The sequence below is a fragment of the Dermacentor variabilis genome, chromosome 1 (assembly GCF_050947875.1).
Source record: "Dermacentor variabilis isolate Ectoservices chromosome 1, ASM5094787v1, whole genome shotgun sequence".
NCBI lineage: Eukaryota > Metazoa > Arthropoda > Arachnida > Ixodida > Ixodidae > Dermacentor > Dermacentor variabilis.
In genome coordinates, this window is record NC_134568.1 from 65,969,987 (window position 1) to 65,991,771 (window position 21,785).

The window sequence follows — 21,785 nt, forward strand, 5'->3', positions numbered from 1 at the left end:
TGTGACTGATTTATCTAGTTGGTATTTCATTAATTTTGTGGCAAGAGATTGTATTGGAACTAAGTAAAACAAGATGACAGCAGACAAGGATGAAAAGCATGGCAGGTCTGGGATGGAGAAACGCCCCTTATGCAAGTACTAATAATATAGATCAACAAGCACTTCTAAGAAAAAGCATCACACCTCCTGTGCTTGCCCTTGTGCACCACTTTTCATACTTTTTTCCTGTATTAAAAAAGTGCAGAGAAAATGTAAAGAATAGGTCACCAAACCTATGCCTATTTTTGTTGTTTTTGTTAATGTGGTTTCTTTATTATGTATTAATAATGCCTGACAATGAGGATTTGTAGAGATGAGTTAATCACATATTTGTGAGCAACTATCTTTGCCAATGCATCTTCATGTGAGTGATTTTGCTTATTTAAATAGAACATTTGTGTTTAAAATAAGACCCATTGCTTGGATTTATTGTTTTTAAAACTTTCTCAGAACAATCAGGAACTTTGGAATGCTGGGCAATAAAACACAATTCTACCTGGTTTTCATGCCGGACAACATAACTCCAGATTTCTCCTTGGTTTCCCTTTTTAAATAAAGCACCCAATTTTTACCCACTGAATTCAAAAAATATAAAACTTGAAAACAAAGAACCCTATTGACAGAGAGTGATAAAGTGCTGCCGGAGAGTGATAACAATGGAGATTAGGCGTAAATAAATTTCTATTCTGTCAAATTAAAGTTTGCTATTTTCATCTTTTTATTATTGGCAGAATCAGGGACATGCTACCTTTTTATTGCCAAAAAATCGTATGCATGGTAGATTTCTACCTTGTTTAGGAGCTCTAATGTCATTTCTACGTTAGTTTACTACTTTAAACACATAGAAAGTAGGGATGTGTTTGATTCAGGGGCGTGTTATAAAATACTGCCAAATGAAGCAGCAGTGTGTTTTAGTGTTCATTGTGCCTCTTGTTTAATTCAACCCACAGAATAATTCGATCATTACTGAAACAGGGATTACGTGTATGTGAAGCAACAGCAAAAGTGTGTTATCTATACAATATATACAATGAGTAAAGCAGTCAAGCCAAATGCCAGCTCGTGCAGTGCTTCTTAACCACATAATCTCCTTCGCCCTCAAGGTACTGTTGTCGCGCTCATGCGCAAGTGCCACATAACAATATTGTCAATTGCATCAGGACTAAACTAATGAAAGTCGACTGTATAAAGGTATTGACATGTGTACTTGTTTATCTTTCTGGGAAGACTGCTTTTCACCGGATAACAAATCGTAAATGTTATTGCTCGGCACACGACGCGCCTGCATGTATCGGTAGTTTCTCAAACGTTATCCAGGGTCCTATCTGTTGTCTGTTGTCCACGAACCTTGTGTAATTTGAATGTATGTACAACGCGAATAGTGTAGTACTTTCTGGAAGACGCGAGGGCACCAGCGATTACTCCGGAACCGTCGTCGACTCATGTACAAACGCCGACACGCTTGACTCACTGATCAAGTTTTCAATGATTGCAGACTTTGTTCACCACTATCGTTGTGCCTGAGTGTTACTTGTTTCACTGGGCACAAATTCACCCAATAAAGAATTAAATTTGTAACTCACAGTTTTGACACCGCGTCGTTCTTCACCGTCACTACAACGTGACAATATCACCGTTTCAGCTGCTGGTCATTATACTAGCACAAACCTTTTCCCCTGAATGATGTACAAATACAGTGGCATGCTTAGACATTACAATGCCTGCCAACTCTCCCGATTTGTCCGGGAGACTCCTGAATTTTAACCAATACTCCGGACTGTATGTACATGACCATACATCTCCTGAAAAACTGCCCCAATCCCACTACAAAAAATAAACTGTGACATGCAGCACAGCCACATCATAATTGCCATTAGGCACTAGGTAGCTAGCAGAAGTCAGATTTGAATTCAAGCCATCTGTGTGTAGGCAGGCTAGGCCTAACTCAGTTCACATCAGAGATTATGATTGAGACATGCTTTGAGGAGCATGCATGAGGCACAAGTCTAATATGCGCTGCAAAACGGCCACTTACAGAACACGGTACATGTTCTTTAGTTATACACACGTGCACATGCCATGTCCAGTCATAGTAAGAGTACTGAGAAACTAATGACTGCACTGGCGGCCATTCAGAGCTGTTTCTGATGCTGCTGTGGCATAGAAAAAAAACTCTAATTTCTTTTTTTCTTTTGTAATCGTTTGATAGTGACACGTGTACTTGTCTTTATCGGGCAACACGTTTCACTGCCTAACAAATGTTATCACACAGTGCAGGACACGCTTGCATGTGTGGGAAGTTTCTGGAATGTTATCGTTGGTTCCATCCACTGTCTGTGACCGAAACTTGTGTAATCCAATTGCATGTGTGCAAGACGCGAATAACGTAGAACTTTGTGGAAGGCGCGTGGGTCCCAGGGATTAGTCTGGAACATTCGACGATTGATGTATAAAAGCCGACGCGCTTGACCCGTTGATCAGGTTTTCGACGATCGCCAACTGTGTTCGCCGCTCTCGTTGTGCTTTAAGTGTAGCCTGTTTTGTGGGCACAGGTTCGCTCAATAAAAGCTAGTTTTGCATTGGCATCAGGTGAAGGTGCTTTGCGTTCATGTACCAGACGCCCCCACAAAGCCGTGACTTAAGCCCTCACGCGGAAGACAACACCAACGTCGCCAAGAACCAGCGAGGTAGCCGCAGGCTGCAAGGACTGCCCCCGAAGCACGAACTTTTGCCTGAGACGACAAGGAAGATAGCCACCAAGCCCACCCCAATGGCAGCCCCAGCGTCACCCGTCGTGTTGCAGCAGCCCAGGGAGCCTCCGACGTTCCGCGGTTCAACGTTCGAGGACCCAGAAAGCTGGCTTGAGACGTATGAGAGAGTCGCTACATTTAACAACTGGAACAGCGACGAAAAACTGCGACATGTCTTCTTCGCATTTGAAGACGCGGCCAGGACGTCGTTCGAGAACCGAGAAGCCACCTTAACAACCTGGGAACTGTTCCGAAGCGGCTTTCTGCAGACATTTGCAAGCGTCGTGCGCCGAGAACGAGCCCAAGCGCTATTAGAAACCCGGGTGCAGCTACCTAATGAGACAACCGCGATCTTCACGGAAGAAATGGGCCGTCTATTCCGCCACGCCGACCCTGAAATGGCCGAGGAGAAGAAAGTCTGCCTACTCATGCGTGGTGTGAAGGAGGAACTTTTTGCCGGAATGGTACGAAGCCCACCGAAGACCGTCGACAAGTTTCTTCGCGAGGCCACCAGCAACGAGAAGACATTTGAGATGTGAAACCGGCAATTCGACCGCCGCACGAACTCGACAAACTACGCCGGAGTTCAGTCACTGGCCACCGACAGCCTACGTGAGACTATCCGAGCGGTCGTGGAGGAGGAGCTACAGAAGCTGTTCCCATCATCACAGCCTCAAGTAGCTTCGATTGCCGACGCCGTACGTGAGCAGCTCCAACAACTCGGAGTAGCCCCTGAATCGCTGCAGCCTCAGCCGCAAGCGATGACCTACGCCGCCGCCGCCCGCCGTCAAGGTCCCCCTCCACGACCGCGCCAGGGCCCCGTAACGGCGCAATTCCGTTGACCGCTGCCGCCGCCGTCACCAGCACGCCCACCTGTCGCCCAGCGCAGCTACCCGAGTAAGACAGACATTTGGCGCGCTCCTGACCACCGCCCGCTGTGCTACCACTATGGAGAAGAGGGTCATGTCTACCGACGACGCCCATACCGGGAGATCGAACTGCGAAGTTTCGCCGTCAACGCTCCGCCCCCGCAGCAAGGTGAATGCCCTCGCGATATCGCCGACTACCACGCCGCTACTCAGTGGAGCTCCCGACGACCGTCACGTTCGCCATCACCAGGCCGCTACCTGTCGCCGCAGTGCCGACCATACACTGGCCCAGCCCGGGGCCAGTCAGCTAGCCCATATCCGGAAAACTAAAAGCAGCAACCGATGGAGGTGCGGCTGCTGTTCGTCGAAGTGACGAAGATCCTCCACCGCCGACAAAGACGCCGAAGAAACTACCTCGACGACATAACGACACGCCACCGTCCCGACGAAGTCTGGAAGCAAAGAATGCGACAACGAAAGACGACCTGACGACGTCACGTACCAGCCACAGGTCAACGCGACGCAGTCGTGATCCGACGCCAAGACCGAACTGTAATGCAAGACAAAGAACCACCGACCTCGACGTGCTTCTCGATGGCCACGCAGTTACCACCTTAGTGAACACAGGGGCCGATTACTCCGTAATGAGTGGACACATCGCCGCCCAGTTGAAGAAAGTTACAACTGCATGGGAAGGCCCTCAAATTCGAACCGCTGGAGGACACCTCATTACGCCGACTGGAATCTGCACGGCAAGAATTACCATTCATGACCGGACTTACCCTGCCACCTTCATTATCCTCCAACAGACATCATTCTCAGCATGGACTTCCTGAACCAACACAGCGCAATCATAGACCTGAAGTCAAAATCGATAACGCTGTCGGAAGATCAAGCGATACCGCCGGAGAGCTCTCGTAGTCACCACACCTTGAGTGTGCTCGAAGATCAAGTGAGCATCCCGCCCGCTCGAGCATTGTTATTTCGGTCGGCACAGAAATACCCGCTGACGTAGAAGGCGTCATCCAAGGCGACCAACGTCTACTGCTCGACTGTGAAATTTGCGTCGCTAGAGGAATCGCTCGACTGCACGGAGGAAACACGAAAGTGTTGCAGACAAACTTCAGCCAGGAGATCAAGCACATTAACAAGGGCACGACTATCGCATACATCGAGGAAATCCTGGAAACAAGCAATGCGTTTGTCCTCTCGGATTCTTCCGCATGTATCCCGACCGTAGTTCCCGAACCAGACTTCGACATAAATCCAAGTCTCCCCATGATTAAGTAACAACAGCTGAGAAGTTTATTCGACGATACAAAGAGTGCTTTTCGACGTCATCAACGATTTGACAAATGCCACTCGCAAAGCATCGCATAATAACCGAAGAGTGTGCTTGACCACTCCGCCAGAGCCCTTATCGAGTTTCTACACGAGAACGTGAGGCTATAAGGCACCAAGTTGACGAAATGCTGTGCGACGACATCATCCAGCCGTCCAAAAGCCCATGGGCATCTCCTGTAGTCTTGGTGAAGAAAAAGGACTGAACCCTACGTTTCTGCGTCAGTTATCGTCGTCTGAACAAGATCATGAAGGACGTATGCTCCCTCCCACGAATAGACGACACATTGGATCGGCTCTGCAACGCTAAATACTTCTCGGCAATGGACCTCAAGTCTGGCTATTGGCAAATAGAAGTCGACGAAAGAGACCGCGAAAAGACGGCCTTCATCACCCCAGACGGCCTCTACAAGTTCAAGGTTATGCCATTCGGACTGTGCTCGGCGCCTACAACGTTCCAGCGCGTGATGGACACGGTTTTAGCAGGATTGAAGTGGCAGACCTGTCTCGTTTACTTGGATGACGTCGTCGTCCTCGCCGGAAATTTCGACGATCACCTCAGGCGGCTTGCGACAGTACTAGAGGCCATCAAGTCATCAGGGCTTACTCTGAAGCCGGAAAAATGCCGCTTCGCTTATGATGAGCTTCTGTTCCTAGGCCACATAATAAGCAAATCTGGTGTCCGTCCAGACCCACGAAAGATAGCTGCCATCACACAGTTCCCGCAACCCATCGACAAGAAGGCAGCGCGTAGATTCCTTGGCATGTGTGCCTACTACAGGCGCTTTGTCAAGGACTTTTCACGCATCACTGAGCCGTTGACACATTTAACTAAATGTGATGTTGAGTTCAAGTGGGAAACGCCACAAGCCGACGCATTTCAAGAACTCAAACGACGCATGCAGTCGCCGCCAGTACTTGCGCACTTCGACGAGTACGCCGACACAGAAATCCATACTGACGCCAGTAGCCTAGGCCTCGGTGCCGTTCTAGTCCAGAGGAGAAACAGAGTCGAAGAGGTGATAGCTTAAGCTAGCCGGTCGCTGTCAAAAGCGAAAGGCAACTATTCTACGAATGAAAAGGAATGCCTCGCCATCGTTTGGGCTACAGCTAAATTCTGCCCTTATCTATATGGCAGGCCATTCAAAGCCGTCAGCGACCATCACGCCTTGTGTTGGCTAGCGAATATAAAGGATCCTTCAGGACGACTGGCGCGGTGGAGCCTCAGACTACAATACGACATCACTGTAACCTACAAGTCCGGACGAAAACTTTCCGATGCCGATTGCCTATCACGCGCCCCCATTGACCCGCCGCCGCAAGATGACGAGAATGACGACGCCTCCCTTGGAATGATAAGCGCGGAAGACTTCGCTGAACAGCATCGGGCAGACCCAGAGCTAAAAGGCCTCATCGACTATTTGGAAGGGCACACCGACGTTGTCCCCAGGGCATTTAAGTGCGGATTATCTTCACTCACGCTTCAAAACAATCTACTCGTGAAGAATTTCTCACCAGTCCGCGCCAACTACCTTCTTGTTGTTCCGTCGGCGCTGCGTCCAGAGGTACTGCGCGCCCTACATGACGATCCGACCGCCGGGCACCTCGGCTTCTCCCAGACGCTATCGAGGATACAAGAAAGGTATTACTGGCCGCGCCTAACTGCCGACGTTGCCCGTTATGTCAGGACATGCCGAGACTGTCAGCGACGCAAGACACCACCCACAAGGCCAGCCGGATTACTACAGCCGATCAAGCCTCCTTGCCGACCTTTTCAGCAGATCGGGATGGGCTTGTTGGGACCATTTCCGACGTCAACGTCCGGAAATAAGTGGATCATCGTGGCAACGAACTACCTCACCTGCTTCGCTGAAACTAAAGCTCTGCCGAAAGGCAGCGCAGCCGAAGTGTCAAAATTTTTCGTCGAAAGCATTCTGCTGCAACATGGCGCCCCAGAAGTCCTCATCACCGACAGAGGAACAGCCTTTACAGCGGAGCTCACCCAAGCCATTCTTCAGTACAGTCAGACAAGGCACAGGAGGAAAACTGCCTACCACCCACAGACGAATGGCCTTATGGAGCGCCTGAATAAAACCCTCGCCGACATGCTAGCAATGTACGTCGATGTCGAATACAAGACCTGGGATGCCGTCCTGCCGTACGTAACCTTCGCTTACAACACGGCGGTGCAAGAAACAACACAGATCACGCCGTTTAAGCTGGTTTACAGCAGAAACCCCATGACGACGCTCGACGCCATGCTACCGCACGTCAGTGATGAGGAAAATCTTGGCGTCGCTACTTATCTCCAGCGCGCCGAAGAAGCCCGACAGCTCGCCCGCCTACGGATCAAGAACCAGCAGCATACCGACTGCCAACACTACAACCTCCGACGACACTTCGAGTGCCAGCCCGGTGACCGTGTTTGGGTTTGGTCCCCAATACGTCAACGAGGACTCAGTGAGAAACTATTGCGACGTTATTTCGGACCCTACAAGATCATCCGACGTGTTGGCGAACTGGACTATGAGGACGTGCCAGACGGCATTTGGCAGTCACAGCGGCGCCGGGCACGATCTGAAGTGGTCCACGTAGTGCGTCTGAAGCCCTTTTACGCACGCTGACGAACTTCCTTATTTTTGTTTTCTTTGCTACGAGTGCTTTTATTTATTAATTTCGTTTGTTTGCAGCATCGGGTCGATGCTTTTTAAGAGGGGGGTATTGACACGTGTACTTGTCTTTATCGGGCGACACGTTTCACCGCCTAACAAATGTTATCGCACAACGCAGGACGCACTTGCATGTGTGGGAAGTTTCTGGAATGTTATCGTTGGTTCCATCCACTGTCTGTGACCGAAACTTGTGTAATCCGATTGCATGTGTGCATGACGCGAATAATGTAGAACTTTGTGGAAGGCGCGCGGGTCCCAGGGATTAGTCTGGAACATTCAACGATTGATGTATAAAAGCCGACGCGCTTGACCCGTTGATCAGGTTTTCGACGATCGCCGACTGTGTTCACCGCTCTCGTTGTGCTTTAAGTGTAGCCTGTTTTGTGGGCACAGGTTCACCCAATAAAAGCTAGTTTGCCTTTCACAGTATTGCTACTGTGTTCTTTGACGTCACGACCACGTGGCAATAGTCAAAAGGAACATGTAGAGTTGCACTTACATTAAACATTTTATACTTTATGTACATCCAGTTATATTACATGTTCATGCTTTGAACAATAAATTTAGTATTAGAGCAACCGCATTTCATGGTTCTGGCTCTGTTGCCTATTTATTTCCAATACCTCAAAAGCCCACAAGAGGGGTTTTACATGAGGAGTGGGCGCACACATTTTATTTAACGTAATTTAGTTCTTCAATGATGCGCTTATAATGAAGAGGGTTCTCATGAAGAACAGTTGACTTGACATATGATGGTCAACACCCATCATCACAGGAATGAGAAAAACTAACTTGCAGTCCCTGAATATGTCTTCAAAGGATACTTTCTCACAATATGCCCCCTCTACAATTGAAAGTTTTAGCAAAACAAGATTAACGCCTACCTCGGGATAGGTAATGTATCCACCTCCTTCGGCAGCTTTCCCAAGGGTGAGGCAGGAAACACCATGCCAGGCTTTATGACCAAGTCTCCAGACCAAGCCATATGTCGGTATGCCAACCACTATCTTTGACTTTGGCATCCCTTTGGAGACCCAAAATTTAGCTGAAGATGCCTAAGTAGCAAGAAAACAGAGGAAACTCAAACTTTTTGTGCACGCCTCGTGAATACAGATTGAAAAAAAAAAGCAACAACCAAGTGTCAGGAATTGAGCAAGATTTTTTTGAAGTACATAATATAGTGAACAAATTACAAATTCAGCTCAAGGTATTTCTTTACTCAAACCAGTCTTCCATCAGGGCAGGTGTTTTACTACAATATGGATTTTTTTTCTGCACCAAAAATGCAGAAGACTAAAAATTATTAAGTTAAGCTGCATTTGTAAATTACAATGCTTTAATTACACTACAGCCACTTTCCTCGTGAGACGAGACTTGGCAAACCAGGGAAGACACAAAAATGAGACGGGTTGCAACAGCACCATGAAGTTTTGACACCAGCTTGCTGTGACCATGAATTTTGGCTGCATTTACACGGGTTTAGTTAATTGTTCATCTGTAAGGAAGGTCTAGGCTGCATGCTAAAACAACCAAGAAGTAAGCATAGCAAGTTTCGAGGACGTTTTCTGCACCATAAGGTCAGATTGCCACTTAGATTACAGCACAAAATTCAAGTGAGGGATGCTTGGCCTTCATTTTCTCCAGTAATAATCCGCCTTTTTCGGCCAAGTGAATGAATATAATGCTTTGAAAAAATACTCAGCCAGTCTCAATTGAATTGATTTAGTGAAGATATTTAGTATCCCTTTGAGTCATGTTCAAGTACATAGATGCAGGGCAGTGTGAAAAGGTGTCAATGCCATCAATAAAACACATACACATAATAAACAAAAGGCTTGTTTTTAAAGGAGCATCCCAATTATAAGCAGTCACAGAATTCTAATGTATTGTTTCTCCCTTAGGGGCTACCTCGGTCATAAGCATTACTTCCGTAATAGGTTATGAATGTTGAACAAATTAGTTCTGCAGAAGTCTGAAATGTGGAGGAAGTTCCACGACAGCTCCAGAAAGGTTTTGGCCCCACATGTGGCCCCCAACCATGATAAATTTTAAAGCAAAGCTTTCTTTGCCTCTTCCCCCAACTTTAAGGGTGCTGGTTACTGGCTGCTGCCTTGCCAAATATACCAGTCTAGCCACTGGGTATGTCCACTGGCCATATGCCCGAATACACAATGTGGGCCACTGGCAGGGTGTCAGAATGAAATGTTTTTCATTCTGGTTTTAGTTTCGTTCCACTGAAAAAAGTTGTGTTCCAGTTCTGCTCCAGAACGAAAAAAAAAGAAAAAGATCCGTAACGGTTCATAATGGTTTTGGTGCGCATGCAAACATTTTCGAAGTAAAGTAGCGATCAAAACATGGTATTATTTTTCTGAATAAGTTAATTATGTATTCTCAGATCATGGTTGAGTCAAGGCACTGAGCATGATATCAGAAGCAGCACATCATCGATTGTACTCGCCGAAATATGAGACCGCTGTTCCGATAAAACGAACATAAATGATTGGTAAAGCTTCGATAACAAAGCATTGTACCAGTAGAAAACGAAACAATTAGTTCTTTAGCGCGCAAGCTCTAGGTTTTGCTAGGATGCAGATTTGCTAGTGCACCAAGCGGCACGCTTACATTTTCTTTACATTGTTCAACCTGTACTCACAAACGCCATAGCTAACACTGTATATCTAGGTGCCATTTGTTAAATGTTCTTGTATATACATAAATATATTTTCTGCATTAGTAACTCCTGTTTGTTGAATTTAACCGTTTTGCTTGTATCCACTCCCCTCTATAATGCCATAATGGCCCTGAGGGTATGCTAAATAAATAAATTAGTGGAGCGCTCGACCGGCTATTGCTTGCACTATCGCTACCTGAAATACGTGCTAATGCAAACTCCTGAGATATGGGCTAGTGCTGACATGCCTAATGTCGGTTGTTTCAGATTATCAACTTTCTCCTTGAATCGAAAACTGGTAAAAAATATTTCAGTTTCACTCCGAAACAAAACAATAAGTAATGTTTTGGTTACATTTTCATTCCGGTCATAAATATCCCTTCACTTCTTTCTCCACACTTGGCTGATCGTGTTGCCTCTTTTTCTGCTTGTCTATTCAGGCACCGATTGGCACATACTCGCAAACAGAGATTGGCCAAAAATGTTTACATACCCATTGGCACACATGCTCAGTGTTCCAAGTTGTCTATTCGCTTGCACAAATGACGGCACATGCACAGTTGCTCCACTGGCTAGACCTTAGATATTGACACCTTAGACATTCCCAAGCACATCTATCCCTTTAGCTTGACTTAATATTAGACTTTAGTGTCCCTTTAAACCTAACAAATGGTTTAATTCTTTAACGCTGTTTATTCCTCATGTTCCAAGAAAAGTTTTCACATTTCAACGGTTTTTTGGCCTTCAAGCAAGATCTTGTGCAATTCCACCAGTCAAAAAACATGACATGGGACGTGCGAAAAAAAGAAAGGGAAGGGATGACATTAAAAAAACATTCCTTTGTTATAATTTTCAGAAAAGCAAGCCCTTAGATTAAATAAGCATCTCAAAGCAAAGAAATTAGGGAAAATTAATAACCATATTCAGTGTAGCAAAGTAACCAATCTCTTTCCTTCTTCCATGGAGAGGACTGTTGTGCCCAGAGAAGGGATAATACCACTTGAAAAGATGTAGGTCATATGTCATGAGGTTTATGAAATCCACATATCTGAAAGTAAATCAGAGAGAAAAAATTTGCAGCACACTATGCACATTTTAACTTGCACAAGATGATGTGACGGCATGTCCTAACACTAAAAGAGTGTGAAGTCCAAGATGTAAATGCCATTCAACAGACGCTGAGTACAAAAAAAGCTCTACCACAAAAGCAATTTTAAGCAGCAATGCATGTGCGAACCAATAACTTACAAAGTTAAATTTTACCTATGCGTTAGGCCAGCTAGCAAGCCGCAACAATATATTATTTTATTAACTTACTTTCTTAAATATACAGGTGTTATAAAATTGGAAAGAAAATTTTAGTACAGCATGTCCTTGCTATGCTTTTTTTTTTTTGGAAGGGGGGGGGGTAATTGAGAAGGTTGGAAGATCAGTTCTCTCCTGTTGCAGAATCAGCAACACATGACCATTTTGTTTCAAATAATCAGTAAACAGATATTCACAAGTGCTTTCTATGACAAAACTATTACAAAAGACAACAGTGCAAAAAAGAAAGAAACAAAAAGCAGTGACAGATATGAAAGCGTTAACAAAAAAATACACCTGTTTATATTTCAAATATAAACTTATGGCAAATAATTTGTCATAAGTTTGTCAGCAAGTTCAATGCATGTTTGCAATGATATCTTCCTCATCAACTTTCATTTCTGTAATTTCTCACCATCACTCCAATTACACTTTGTGCTCTTTTCATCATCATCATCAGCCTATTTTATGTCCACTGCAGGACGAAGGCCCATTTCCTGTGTCCTGTGCCAACCAATTCCAACTAGCGCCCGCGAATTTTCTAATTTCATTGCCCAACCTAACCTAGTCTTCTGCCATCCTCGGCTGCACTTCCCTTCTCTTGGCACCCATTCTGTGACCCTAATGGCCCACTAGTTATCTAACCTGCGCATTACATGACCTGCCCAGTTCCATTTCTTCTCTTGATGTCAATTAGAATATGAGCTATACCTGTTTGCTCTCCGTGCTCTCCGATCCAAACCACTCTATTTCTGTCTCTTAACATTATGCCTACCATTCTTCGTTTCATCGCTCTTTGCGGGGTCTTTAACTTATTCTCAAGCTTTGTCAGTTTCCAAGTTTCTGCCCCATATGTCAGCACCCGTAAAATGCACTAATTGTAAACCTTCCTTTTCAATGATAAAGGTAAACTTCCAGTCAGGAGCTGACAATGTCTGCCGTATGCGCTCCAACCCATTTTTATTCTTCTGTGAATTTCATTTTCATGATCCGGGTTCCCTGCGAGTAATTGACCTAGGTTAACCTAGTCCTTCACAGACTCTAGAAGTTGGCTGGCGATCCTGAATTCTCGTTTCCTTGCCCAGCTATTCATCATTATCTTTGTCTTCTGCATATTAATCATCAACTCCACTCTTACAGTTTATCTGTTAAGGTCCTCAATCATTTGTTGTAACTCATCTCCAGTGTTGCTGAACAGGACCAATGTCATCTGCAAACCGAAAGTTGCTGAGATATTCGCCATTGGTCCTTACTCCTAAGCCTTCCCAGTTTAATAGCTTGAATACTTACTTCTTCGAAGCATGCAGTGAATAGCATTGGAGACATTGTGTCTCCTTGTCTGACCCCTTTCTTTATAAGTATCTTCCTACTTTTCTTGTGTAGAATTAAGGTAGCTGGGGAATCTCTTTAGATATTTTCCAAGATATTGTTACCGGAAGGAAGAAGCATACGGCTATCCACAGATGGCTTTTAATGGTGGAGCCAACAAGCGTAGAGCAGCGACAAATACCTAGTCTTCTTCGTCGTCTTCAAGGCCACCATCAGCATCCTCTTCTTCCCACATTACAGACTGTGACATCACCCCCGTAGGAAAAAGCACCTTATTGGTGCGACTCCTCGGTCCGAGAAAGGTACGGTTTGAGATGGCTGACGTGGATGATGTCAGAGAAAGGTGAAAGCACGGTTCCCTCTAGTGGACACTTCATATGTGACAGGGGTCACCTGACGAAGGATGCGGTAAGGGCTGTAGTAACACAAGAGGAGTTTCTCAGAAAGACCAACACGCCGAGTTGGAGACCAAGCTAGCACAAGAGCACCTGGTTCGTACTCCAGGTCGTGATGGCGCTGGTCGTAACAGCACTTCTGGCGTGTCTGTGAAGCAGAAAGACGAATGCGGGCAATTTGGCGTGCTTGGGTCGCTGTGGCTAAGACATCCCGAGTATGGCAAGTCGAGTGTGGTCGAAAGGAGAGTCTCGAAAAGCAAAGTTGGCTCCCGGCTGAAGAGGAGATAGGTGAGTAGCCAGCTGTGTCATGGAGCGAGGAACTGTAAGCGAACGTGACAAATGGTAGAGCAGTGTCCCAGTCGCGATGATCGTAGGAAACAATACATTGTTAGCATGTTAGTTAATGTGCAGTTCAGGTTTTCGGTAAGACTGTTAGTTTGAGGATGGTAAGTGGTAGTAAGCTTGTGTTTAGTAGCACATGATCAAAGTAAGTCGTCTATGACTTTGGCAAGAAAGTATCTGCCGCGATCGGTGAGAAGCTGACGAGGTGCATCGTGGTGCAAGATAACATAGTGAAGCAAGAAGTCAGCAACGTCTGTAGTGCAACTGGTCGGTAGGGCTCTAGTAATGGCATAGCGAGTTGTATAGTCAGTAGCGACGGCAATCCATTTATTTACAACATTTGATATTGGGAATGGTCCGAGATCAATGCCAACGCAAGAAAAATGGTCAGTCGGTATATCCAAAGACTGCAGCAGACCAGGAGGATGCACAGCGGGTCTTTTCCAGCGTTGACATGACTCACGCGGGGCAACACAGCACTGGACAGAGCGGTTGAGACGGGGCCAGAACAACCGTCACCGAATTCGGTCATAGGTCCGAGTGATGCGAAGGTGTCCAGTGGTGGCAACATCCTGCAGTTGCTCAAGTACAATCTGTTAAAGATGCGACAGAATGACGGCTAGGAGCTAGGGCCCGTCGGGGTGCATGTTGCGGCGATACAGGATGCCATTTTGTAGCACGAACATGTGAAGGGATGGGTCAGACGGATCGGAGAGCAGGCGTTCGATAATGTGTCATAACGATTCATCATGTCTTTATTCACCACCAATGTCTTTCAAGGAGGAGAGTGAAAGAATGCAGATCGGTGCGACATCCACTAAACCGTCCGGTGCATTGACGGGATGACGAGACAGGCAGTCGGCGTCCCGGTGTAGACGACCCGACTTGTAGACCACAGTGTATGTGTATTCCTGCAGCCGCAGGGCCCAGCGACCTAGGCGTCCAAAGGGATCCTTGAGGGAAGAAAGCCAACAAAAGGCGTGGTGATCGGTTGTAACTGTAAATGGTCGACCATATATGTAGGGTCGGAACTTGCCCACATGGCAAATGAGGGCGAGACACTCGCACTCGGTAATCGAGTAATTGCGCTCGGCTGGAAAGGGGAGGCAGCTGTTGTAGGCGATAATGCGGTTGTGCCCACATTGGCGTTGAGCTAAAATTGCATCGATGCCATAGCCACTGGCGTCAGTGCGGATTTCAGTCAGAGTGGAAGCATCAAAATGGGCGAGAACAGGAGGGGTGGTGAGCAGCATGATGAGCTGTGAAAAAGCAGACGCTTGTTCAGAGCCCCAGCAGAAAGGAGTGTCTTCCTTGAGGAGGTCAGTCAGGGGATGGGCAATATGGGCAAAATTTTCCACAAACCTGCGGAAGTACGAGCAAAGGCCAATAAATCTGCGAACGTCTTTGGCACAAGTTGGTACAGGGAAATTCTGCACAGCATGAACTTTAGTGGGGTCGGCACGAATGCCTGACGAATCGACGAGGTGTCCAAGCATGGTTATTTGGCAGTGACCGAAGTGGCACTTGGACGAATTGAGCTGCAAGCCAGGGCTACGAAAAACAGAAAAAACAAATGAATTTCTTTCAAGATGGGTCGCAGAAGTTGAAGAGAATATGATGACGTCATCCAAGTAGCACAAACAGATGGACCTTTTCAAGCCACGCAACAGCATCTCCATCATCCGTTCAAATGTCGCCAGGGCACTGCACAAGCCAAAGGGCATTACCCTGAACTGATATAGGCCGTTTGGTGAGACGAATGCGGTCTTTTCATGGTCTAGTTCATCCACGGAAATTTGCTAATATCCAGAGCAAAGGTTTATCAATGAAAAATAAGTGGCATCATGGAGACAATCCAGAGCATCGTCAATGCGGGGAAGTGGATATATATTTATATTATTACGATATCATCGAGCGATGCTCAAGGGACGAGCCGCCGCGAGAACGACAACGAAGTGGGTCTGTGCCCTTGGTGCGAGTGAATGTCGGCCTGGCGCTCTGGCTCCAGTCCAGTGTAAATAGCCTGTAAATCGCCTCTTTCGTCTGTGTCTTTTTACATGTAACATTCTGGTGGAGGTCAGCGATCCCCAACCTCCCCACGGAACTCCGGAGTGGTCGGTACATCGAGCTTGTCACCATGCCTCCCGGTGACGAGCCCGCATCTGCAACGGCTTCGGCTGGTCCGACTGCTCCAATCGTCACGGTTGCCCAACATCGCGACCCTGGTGTGTTCTCTGGCCTGGAGGGACAGGATGTTGACGAATGCATCAAGCTATATGAACATGCCAGTGCTAATAACAGGTGGGACCCAACCATCATGCTCGCCAATGTAGTCTTATCTTGGCGGCACCCCACGCGTGTGGTACCAGACGCATGACGACGAGATAAGCAGTTGGGACACTTTCAAAGAAAAGCTACGGGAACTGTTCGGCGACCCCATTGGCCGCAAGGTTGCCGCGAGAAAGGCTCTTGCGTCTCGTGTTCAGACATCTACCGAGCCGTACGTTTCATACATCTTCGATGTCTTGGCTCTATGCCACAAAGCTGACGATGCTATGTCTGAATCAGATAAAGTGTCACATGTTTTAAAAAGCATAGCCGACGACGCTTTCAATTTGCTTGTTTTAGGCAACGTCTCGACAATCGACGCCATCATTAAAGAATGCCGTCGCCTTGAACAAGCCAAGAGCCGCCGTATCACGCACCACATCACGTGACTACCCAACACCGCTGCTACGTCGAGATGTGAGGGTCGACCGCGTCAGGCCACCACCTGTGACGACGTCACCCGTATTGTTCGCCACGAGCTCGAGGCCCCCTGTTTGCCAGCTTTCTCCACGACGCCTCCCGATCCGCCAGCAACCCCGATTGCCATGATTCAGGGCGTAGTCAGACAGGAATTTGAGAACATGGGTCTGAACTCCGTGTGTTCAACATCTCAACCCAGCGTTCCCCAGTTCTCGACCGGCCCTCCTCTTCCCCGACAGTCCTTTTCTACCACATCTCGCCGCAAGCCGTCCGAATGGCGTACCCCTGACGACAGACCAATTTGCTTCCACTGCTGTCGCATTGGCCACGTCGCTCGTCACTGCCGCAACCGATGGCCACCGCCTCCTCGGACATACGCCGCCACTTATTCCCGCACCTTTGGACCTTCTGTTCCCTATGCCACCCACCATGAACCCACTGCCACTGATGCCCCTGCTCCGAACCTTCGCTACAGCCACTCGCCCTCACCTCGACACCATCAGTCTCGTTCACCCCAACCCCGCCGCTTCTCTTCGCCGCCTTCGCCTCCCGGGCCCAGCCGGAAAACTAGGCACTGCAGGTGAAGCTGCGTTGTCGACACTGCCCTCAAATCTTCTGCTCAGGTTAAACACGAACCAAAACCTTCTTGACGTTGACAATGATGGCTATCCTGTCACGGCACTCATCGATACAGGGGCACATCTTTCTATTATGCGTGCTGCCTTCCGACGACGACTGAACAAGCTCCTCACCCCAGCGTCGGCACGCGTCGTCCGCGTTGCGGATGGCGGTACTGTGTCTATCATCGGCATGTGTACGGCACGTGTTAGCATCGCCGGCCGCCACACTCCTGTTCTCTTCACCGTGATTGCTCAATGCCCCCACGACCTCATTCTCGGCCTCGATTTTCTCTCCGTGCATTCTGCTCTTATTGACTGCTCTGCCAGTACCCTTCGCCTTGAGTTGCCGATTCTCACAGAACCTTCTGACGCACCCCCGTGCCGCCTACACCCCACAGGCTTTAATCGCCTGCCACCGAAATCAATAGCCTATAATGAACTCTTGTCATCCCCACCAGTCCCTGATGGCGTGTACCTCGTCACTCCTCTGCACAACATTCCACTACAGTATGACGTTACCGTGCCTCACAGTATACTTACTATTACTGCGAACCGCACTTTCATGCCTATCTTGAACTTTGGATTGGCAAAGCAAATTCTACTGCAAGGTATTTGCCTTGCCAACGTTGATTGTCTCGGCGACCATCACGTGGCAACTTTATCGACCAATGCTTCTTGCGAGCTTAGCAGGCCCATCGTGCCAGCCTCGGCCGCCGATCCCAAGATACAGAAAATCGTTGCGACGGACCTGTCTTCTGCGCAGGCTGAAGACCTTTACCAAGTATTATCGTCCTACAGAGATATTTTCGACTTCGACGATCGCCCTTTAGGCCGGACGCTTGCGATCAAGCATCTAATTCTTACTGGCGATGCTACGCCTATTCACCGACGACCATATCGAGTTTCTGCGTCGGAACGCCGAGCAATTCAAAGTGAAGTGAACAAAATGCTAGATAAAAAATCATTGAGCCTTCTTCGAGTCCCTGGGCATCATCTGTGGTATTGGTTAAGAAGAAGGACGGCACATGGCACTTCTGTGTAGACTACCGTCACCTGAACAACATTGCTAAGAAGGACGTCTCCCCGCTCCCACGTATAGACGACGCCCTTGACTGCCTCCACGGTTCCAGCTATTTCTTTTATATTGATCTTCATTCTGGATACTGGCAGATTGCTGTTGACGATATGGACAGAGAAAAACACGCGTTCATCACACCTGATGGCCTATACCAATATAAAGTAATGCCGTTTGGATTATGCAACGCTCCTGCCACCATTGAGCGTATGATGGACTCCTTGCTCCAAGGTTTCAAATGGTCCACATGTTCTCTGCTGCCTCGACGACGTCATCGTCTTCTCGCCAACGTTCGACACTCACCTTGAGCGTCTAACAACTATACTTGATGTATTTCGAAAGGCGAAGCTGCAACTTAACTCGTCCAAATGTTGTTTTGGCCACCGTCAAATTACTTTTGTGGGCCATCTCGTTCACGCTTCCGGAGTACAGCCTGATCCCGACAAAACTCGTGCTGTCCAAGACTTTCCGGTTCCCAAGACAGCCGCAGACGTTCGAAGTTTTGTAGGGCTATGCTCGTATTTTCGTCGTTTTATTCAAGATTTTGCAGCAATTGCTAGACCCCTCACTAATCTTTTGAAGAAAGGCGTACAATTCTCGTGGGGTACTGCAGAAGCCGCTGTCTTCTCTCGTCTCGTTACTCTTCTCTCCTCAAAACCCATTCTCGCCCACTTCGACCCTGATGCCCCTACAGAATTGCGTAAAGATGCCAGCGGTCATGGCGTAGGTGCCGTCTTAGCTCAGCGTCAGCGTGGCCAGGATCGCATTATTGCTTATGCGAGCCGCCTCCTCACACCATCGGAGCGCAACTATTCCATTACCGAACGAGAATGCCTTGCTGTAGTCTGGGCGGTTGCGAAGTTCCTTCCTTACCATTACGGTCGCCCTTTTTCCGTAGTCACTGACCATCATGCTTTCTGCTGGCTCTCATCGCTAAGAGATCCTACAGGCCGGCTTGGTCGATGGGCTTTGCGGCTACAAGAATTTTCATATACCGTGGTCTACAAGTCTGGCCGCCTGCACCAAGACGCTGACAGCTTGTTGCGTTACCCTGTTGACGACCCTGACTCCTCCAATATTACCAGTGCTGCTTGCATATTCTCTGTGTCGCAGCTGCTTCATTTCGCCGACGAGCAACGTCATGATGCTTACATCAGAGCACTCATCGACCATTTTGAACACTCGCCGGCCGACGCCACACAATGCCTCTTCGTCCTCCGCGACGGTATTCTGTACCGTCGTAACCTTCATCCGGACGGCTCTGAGTTCCTACTTGTCATACCTAAACACCTCCGCTCAACCTTTCTAGAAGAGCTTCACGACGCACCAATGGCAGGACACCTCGGCGTATCTCGAACCTATGACCAGGTACGTCGCCGTTTTTTCGGGCCGGGCCTTGCCCGTTCCGCACGACGTTGTGTCGCCGCTTGTGAACTTTTTAACGACGCAAGAAGCCTTCCCAGCCCCCCGCTAGTTACCTGCAGCCGCTTGACATCCCTGCCGAGCCCTTCCATCGTGTTGGCTTAGACCTTCTCGGCCCATTTCCGGAATCTACATCAGGAAACAAGTGGGTTGCAGTCGCGGCGGACTATGCGACCTGCTACGCCGTAACCCACGCTCTTCCGAACAGTTGCACAACTGATGTTGCGGACTTCCTCCTGCATGATATCATTTTGATTCATGGTGCTCCGCGTCAATTGCTCACAGACCGTGGCCGTACGTTCCTAGCCAAAGTCATTGACGACATCATGCGTGCCTGCTCAATACAGCATAACTTTACCACCTCCTACCACCCTCAAACGAACGGCCTCACTGAGCGTTTGAATCGCACCCTTACAGACATGCTATCCAAATACGTTTCAGACGACCACCGTGACTGGGACCAGGCTCTACCTTACATCAACTTTGCGTACAACTCTTTCCTGCTACAGCTTTCCTGCTACACGAGCCCGTATCGCGTGCTTCGCCGAGTGACCAATGTCACCTACGAAATCGCTCTAGCCACGCCCACTACGTCCTCTGCTGTGACAACTAGTGACATTGTCCACGTTGCCCGCCTCAAACCCTACAACTCTCCACGCCCCTTGGACATTTAACAGCACCGTGACGGTGCTTTTGCCGCCGGGGGGTAGTATTACGATATCATCGAGCGATGCTCAAGGGAAGAGGCGCCGCGAGAACGACGCCGCCGAAGTGGGTCTGTGCCCTTGGCGCGAGTGAATGTCGGCGCGGCGCTCTGGCTCCAGTCCAGTGTGAATAGCCTCTTTCGTCTGTGTCTTTCTACACATAACAATATCTTTCTTGGTGATCGTGTTTAGAGAACTGTTAGCTGTTATCCTTCTTTTTGACGAGAACAACAGGGGAAGCCCACGGGCTGGAAACATGTTGAATAATCCCTTTGGCAAGCGTTTTGTCAACGTCACTCTGGATAACTTGTCGCTCAGAGGGAGACACCCGGCATGGGCGTCGGCGAACAGGTGCTGCGTCGCCAGTATTTATACAGTGCTTCATAACTGCAGTTTGACCCAAAGGGCGATTGTTCAGGTAGAAAATGTTGGAGTACGACTCAAGGAGGCCACGAAGCTCTGCAGCTTGTTGGGTTGAGAGGTCCGGTGCAATCATCTTTGTAAAGTCGTCGGGCGGGGCAGATGCAGAAGGCGCAGAATGAGCACTGGTCGAAGATGGCACAACAGATAGAGCAGAAAGGTGGCATTCGTGCAACGTGACAACATGGAAAGGGACATGCTCCGAGGAAGTACTTGTGGGCACTGTCCGAAATTTAGGATGGGAAGACATGTCTGATTGTCCGCTACAGAAACGATGATGCGTGGGAAGGAGACATTGTGAGAAAGTAGGACTGAAGTCGTGGGGAGTAAGGACATAGTCTCCGTCAGGTACAGGTGGGCAGGCTGAAACAGTGGTGCAGGTTGCTGCTAGAGACGGGAGGCGAATAAAATCCACAGAACAAAGCTGAGTTGGAGCTTGGGCAGGAAGGTCAACGGGAAGGGGTAGGTCAAGTTGTACTACACCGGCTGAACAGTCTATCAGAGCAGAATGGGCGATCAAAAAGTCAAGTCCAAGGATCCCATCGTGAGGGGCAATGTTCAAGCACACTAAACAAAACAAACGTATGGCAGCCGGCGACACTCACACGTGCAGTACACATTCCAAGCACAGCCGGAGTTCCACTGTCAGCGACCTGGAGCAGCCAAGTCGGAGCAGGAGCAAGTACTTTCTTCAAGCGCATTCAAACCTCCGCACTCATGATATAAATTTGCGCTCCAGTGTCGATGAGTGCTGTAACAGGCAAACCATCCACGTCCATGTCCAGAAGGCAGGGTCAGCAGATGAATTTCTGGTCCGGGTGCTAGAGCAGCATTACCTCCAGGAGCTGCCCCAGTCAGTTTCCTGTCGGAGAACGGTGACGGTAAGCTGGAGACGAGGAGCGACGCAGCTGGAGCGAACGGGAGCAGCGAATGTGTGGTGATGGGGAGTGGCTAGTCGCAGTGGCTTGAGCGTTGTCAGGTGTGTCTTCAACCTCGGTGGAGAGTGCAGGTGGGCGAGGATTCAGTGAAGAGCGGCGGTAGGTGGGAAAGCTTGGTCAACAGTGGACTGGCCAGGAACTTCGG

At 48.3% G+C, this 21,785-nt stretch overlaps 1 protein-coding gene across 4 annotated transcripts in view; it reads right to left on the bottom strand.

Annotated features, from left to right (window-relative positions):
- The window catches only part of LOC142578869 (chitotriosidase-1-like), an 84,601-nt gene that overhangs the window by 56,393 nt on the left and 6,423 nt on the right, over positions 1–21,785 (bottom strand). For all 4 annotated transcript variants that reach the window (XR_012827329.1, XM_075688541.1, XM_075688527.1 and 1 more), the window contains exons 5-6: positions 11,261–11,390; positions 8,556–8,726 (exon numbers count right to left, since the gene is read on the bottom strand). Coding sequence is in view for 3 of the 4 variants with exons in the window: in XM_075688541.1 (XP_075544656.1) it covers positions 8,556–8,726; positions 11,261–11,390 (301 nt within the window). In the remaining variant the exon portion in view is untranslated. The remainder of the gene's footprint in view (positions 1–8,555; positions 8,727–11,260; positions 11,391–21,785) is intronic.